At 39.5% G+C, this 4,636-nt stretch overlaps 2 protein-coding genes across 2 annotated transcripts; both read left to right on the top strand.

Annotated features, from left to right (window-relative positions):
• Positions 1-931: 931 nt before the first annotated feature.
• On the top strand, positions 932-1,393 carry LOC147416748 (uncharacterized). The gene has a single exon (XM_086508100.1). It carries the CDS (start codon positions 932-934, stop codon positions 1,391-1,393), a length of 462 nt encoding a protein of 153 aa, XP_086364226.1.
• Positions 1,394-3,145: 1,752 nt separating this feature from the next.
• LOC147416747 (uncharacterized) lies at positions 3,146-4,174 on the top strand. Its single transcript, XM_086508099.1, has 4 exons — positions 3,146-3,480; positions 3,558-3,802; positions 4,003-4,068; positions 4,158-4,174. Exons 1-4 carry the CDS (start codon positions 3,146-3,148, stop codon positions 4,172-4,174), a joined length of 663 nt encoding a protein of 220 aa, XP_086364225.1.
• Positions 4,175-4,636: the final 462 nt, after the last annotated feature.

Below are 4,636 nucleotides of genomic sequence, written 5' to 3'. Positions count from 1 at the left end.
AGAGGACAGAATATAGATCTAGGTCATGGCTGAAAACTATGATGGAAGCAAGTTCAAATGTCAGCAAAAGCTGAGCACTCTAGTAGTGTGTGGTACTCAAAGTCGTGAACTCGCAATGAGCATAATGTGTGCATTCAATGGGACTCTTCTCCAATGCCCCAACGCCCCATCTCACATCAAAAGGAGTAGGAACAATCCCAAGAAGCTTATTAACACTAGTCCTGTAATTGGAAACTCAAGTGTTCGTCAAACACATGCATTTTGTCCAATTATTTGCGATGTACGTGGCGTTAATCCAATTTTTTCACAAAACGTAGTGTAAGGTTAGATTATGACTCAAAAATATTGTGAAATTTTGCTCTGGGTCAAATTTTCATTGCTAGCGGTAAAAATTACGAGATTTTTGTGCTCTCCTTTTCCATCAGCCACCTTGCATGTCTATGGAGCTTTCACCTTTTGGGGCTGAAATGATGGATCTCCATGGGCATTCAATGCATGAGATTTTTGAGAACTTTGACTAGTCAAAAGTGGGTCTAAAGCCATATTGTGAAGGAATTTTAAATTCAAACAAAAAACAGAGCCAAAATCTGGTGCGTACACATAGAGAAACAGGCGCTCACTAATCCACCTATGGAGGTTGTCCTCACCCACAAAATTAGTCTCACGCCATGGCAAGCACATCCACGCTATCTAGGCTACCTTGCAATCATTTGTGGAGTAGTTTAGAGGGACAAAAGCTTCTCTACCCTGCCATCGGATTCGGTGTTGAATGGGCAAAACAAGCTCACCCTCTTGACTGGGAGAACAAGGCAAGGTTATGTCCATTAACTCACAAAAAAGATTGTTTAAATGAATATTTGATGGTGATGAGACCGCCTACATGTTGTCATGGGAATCTATACGCATGTACACTGTATCTCAGGAGAAAACCATGTTCAATATGCGTGATGAAAGTGCATTTGATGTTGATGATGAACTCTCCTTGATTGAATTTTTGACATGTGAAAAGAGGGGAAATCGGAGAGCCAATGTATTGCCATGTGTGGAAATGCCTATTCTTCTTGATGCAGTTGATACAGCTTGTGATGATGCCCACTTGATGCATGCTATGGATGATCCGCTTACTATGCATGCATTGTCTACACATGTGGAGGAAATGAATGAGGAAGCCCCTTGCTTGTCTACATTTTATTCTATTGCAACTATGCTTGTTGTAGGAGTGTCTGGTGCACCTCATACGGCGTGTAAAAGACGTCGACCTCTAAAGCATGTCATTGTGGGTAGAGGGCGGCCAAAGGCCCAGCACACCGATTTGCTTTTTGATAGCGATGCTAATAATGTGAATGTGGACAGTCATGATGCATCCGAAAATGCTGAGAGGAATCATGCTTGAAGGCATTAGAGTTTACACCACTCTACTAGTTCATAATGGTTTAGGCCATGTGTGTCTCCCACCTAAAGCATTTGTGGTTGCACCTTTTAGATATCTAAATATCCATTGCATAGCTCACCAATGTTCTTTACGTGGATTAACCATGAACTACTCATAACTCTTTACTGCATTATGCATGTGCAACATCTGGCCTTGTCCATACCACATCATGCCTTAAAGAACCTACTATTGTAGCATATGGAACCTTAAACATATAAACTATCTCCTCTTGTGTCTTTGGACACATATCCTTATTGCGTATAAACTCTTACTGCATATGGAACCTTAGACATATAAACTATCTCCTCTTGTGTCTTTGAACACACATCCTTATTGAGTTTAAAGCGACTAGCCAAAGGTGTAGAAACTCTTATCTAGCCTTATCCATTCCATGTCATGCAGTATAGAACCTACTACTATAGTATATGGAACCTTAGGCATATAAACTATCTCCTAATTGTGTCTTTGGACACATATCCTTATTGGGTTTAAAGTGACTAGCGAAAGGTGTAGAAATTTATTTTTCATTTTGCATTGCAAACCTTTCTAGTACCTTCTTGATGTAATCCTCTTGAGATAGTGTCAATGTCTTCTTAAACCTGTCCCTTGATATTTTAATACCAGGGATCCATTTTGCAGCACCTAACTCTTTCATTGAAAAAAAAATAGAGAATTCCTCATTTAGATCTCTATATCTTGCTTGTTATCACTTGCAATTAGCAACAGCATACAACATTAGGATGACATATTTTCCATCAACTAAATTTGTTGTGTATACACAGTGATTTGAGTTGCATCGTTGGAATCCCATGATCTAGCATCTATCAGTTGAATTTCAGGTACCACTCTCTTTATGCTTGCTTTAAACCATACAAGCTCTTTCTTAACATGCATACCATTTTCTCCTTGCCCTTTTCTTCATATTCCTTTTGTTGAAGCATGTAAATCTCCTTCTCCAAGTTGTAATGAGAGGGACTATCGTGTTTACATCCATTTGCTCAAGATTCAAGTCTTGAATAGCATTTTGTCTATTTTTTCAGTGCACACTGCACTGAAGCCAATTTTTTCGTAAAACATAGTGTAAGTATAGATTACGACTCAAAAAATATTGTGAAATTTTTCTTTGGGTCAAATTGTCATTGCTAGCAGTAAAAATTACAAGATTTTTGTGCTCTTGTTTTCCATCTGCCATGGAGCTTTCACCTTTTGGGGCTGAAATGATGAGAGCCGTTGGATCTCCGTGGGCATTCAGTGCATGAGATTTTGAGAGCTTTGACTAATCAAAAGTGGGTCTAAAGCCATATCATGATGGAATTCTAAATTCCTATGCAACGAAAAATAGAGCCAAAACTTGGTGCAACTCACAAAGAAACGAGCGCTCACTAATCCACATGTGGAGGTTTTCCTCGCCCACAAAATCAATCCCACACCATGGTGAGCACATCCACACTATCTCGGATACCTCTTCCAATCAATTTTGCAACAGTTTAGAGGGACGAGAGATTCTCTACCCTGCCATGGGATTCAGTGTTGAATGGGAAAAACAAGCTTGCCCTCTTGACTGGGAGACAAAGTTGTACAAGGGCAAGATTATGTCCTATAACTCACGCAAAATATTTCCAAATACATATTCGATGGTGATGAGACTGACTACATGTTGTCATGGGAGTCTATACACATGTACATTGTATCTCGGGAGAAAACCATGTCAATATGCGTAATGAAAGTGCATTTGATGTTGATGATGATCTCTCCTTGGTCAAATTTTTGGCATGTCAAAAGAGGGGAGCCAATGTATTTCCATGTGTGGAAATGCCAGTTGTTTTTGATGTAGTTGATACAGCTTGTGATGATGCCCATTTGATGCATGTTATGGACACTATGGATGATGCGTTTACTATGCATGCATTGTCTACACATGTGGAAGAAATGAATGAGGAAGCCCCTTTCTTGTCTACATTTGCTTCTACTTGCAACTATGCCTGTTGTAGAGTGTCTGGTGCACCTCATAGGGGTATAAGTGAGGTTGACCTACAAAGCATGTCATTGTGGGTAGAGGGCAGCAAAAAGCCCAACATGCCAATTTGCTTTTTGATAGCCATGCTAATAATATGAATGTGGACAGTCATGATGCATTCGAAAATGCTAAGAGGAATCATGCTCGTACAATTCATGATGCTAATGGCAACGTTGAAAGTAGTCATGCTCGTGGAAAGGGATACAAGCTTTTCAAGAAGCGTGGAAAAGTGAAAAATCCCCTTGTCAAGAAAGGTCAAAAATCAAATATGCATGAAGCATATGATTTTGTGATGAGCATGGATCTGTGGAAGAAGAAGGCAAATGCGAGGACGAGCTTTTGGAGGCCAAAAGGTCGGTCTTGCAGAATAGTGACGAGTTTGATTGGTCTAATGTGACTATGCCTACATGGAAGAGTGGTGATAAGATGCATGTTGAGCTTGACGATACATTTAGAGTGCTTCCCACATTTGTAGATATTGGAGGTCCAGACTTGGGAAAAGTACCAAGAGAGTTCACAAAAATTCATTTTTTTCTAGCATTGTTTTTGTTAGACTTTATTGAGACGATTGTGGGTGAGACAAATAGATATGCATTGGAAAAGCAAGAACATGTCTTATGTAAGTATAGCTCCACAAGAATGTGGAATGATCTTGACAAGCACTCTTTTTTGCAAATTCTTGGTGTTTGTCTTGGCGTGGTTTTGCAGTACATGCCAGACGATAATTACTACTAGAAAGAGGAAACTTGTGGTGTCATGCATTATCCTAATTATGCCAAGAAAATGGGCCAAACTGAGTACCAACAAATAAAGTGCCATCCGTGAAGGAAAAGAAGTGGTTGGGTCAAAGCCACAAAGGATAGTTTATGGTTGCCCTAAATGTAAGAAATAGATCCTTGCTTTTCCAAATACCATATGATGGTGGGGTATGATCTCATGGACATAAGTGCAAAGCGATTTGTGCGGTCCTATAATTACCCAGTAGAAGTTTGAGGTGATTGAGGCCATGTTGCTACCAACTTATGTCTTGATTGTATTTCATTTGTGGCTGACATTCAGTTCACCAATTACATTGTTTTTCTTAGTCGTAATCTAAGATTGTCGACTTGTTCTCAATTGTGATATGTGTACCATATGTATCAATGGCAGCATGTAAAGCTATATGAATTTTTGGATTTGCTATTTTG

Source organism: Adiantum capillus-veneris, unplaced genomic scaffold, assembly GCF_014529385.1.
Source record: "Adiantum capillus-veneris isolate H3 unplaced genomic scaffold, ASM1452938v2 Hic_scaffold_527, whole genome shotgun sequence".
NCBI classification, from domain to species: Eukaryota; Viridiplantae; Streptophyta; class Polypodiopsida; order Polypodiales; family Pteridaceae; genus Adiantum; species Adiantum capillus-veneris.
Note: the sequence above shows the minus strand (reverse complement) of the source record. Positions and strands in the feature narration are given on the sequence as shown.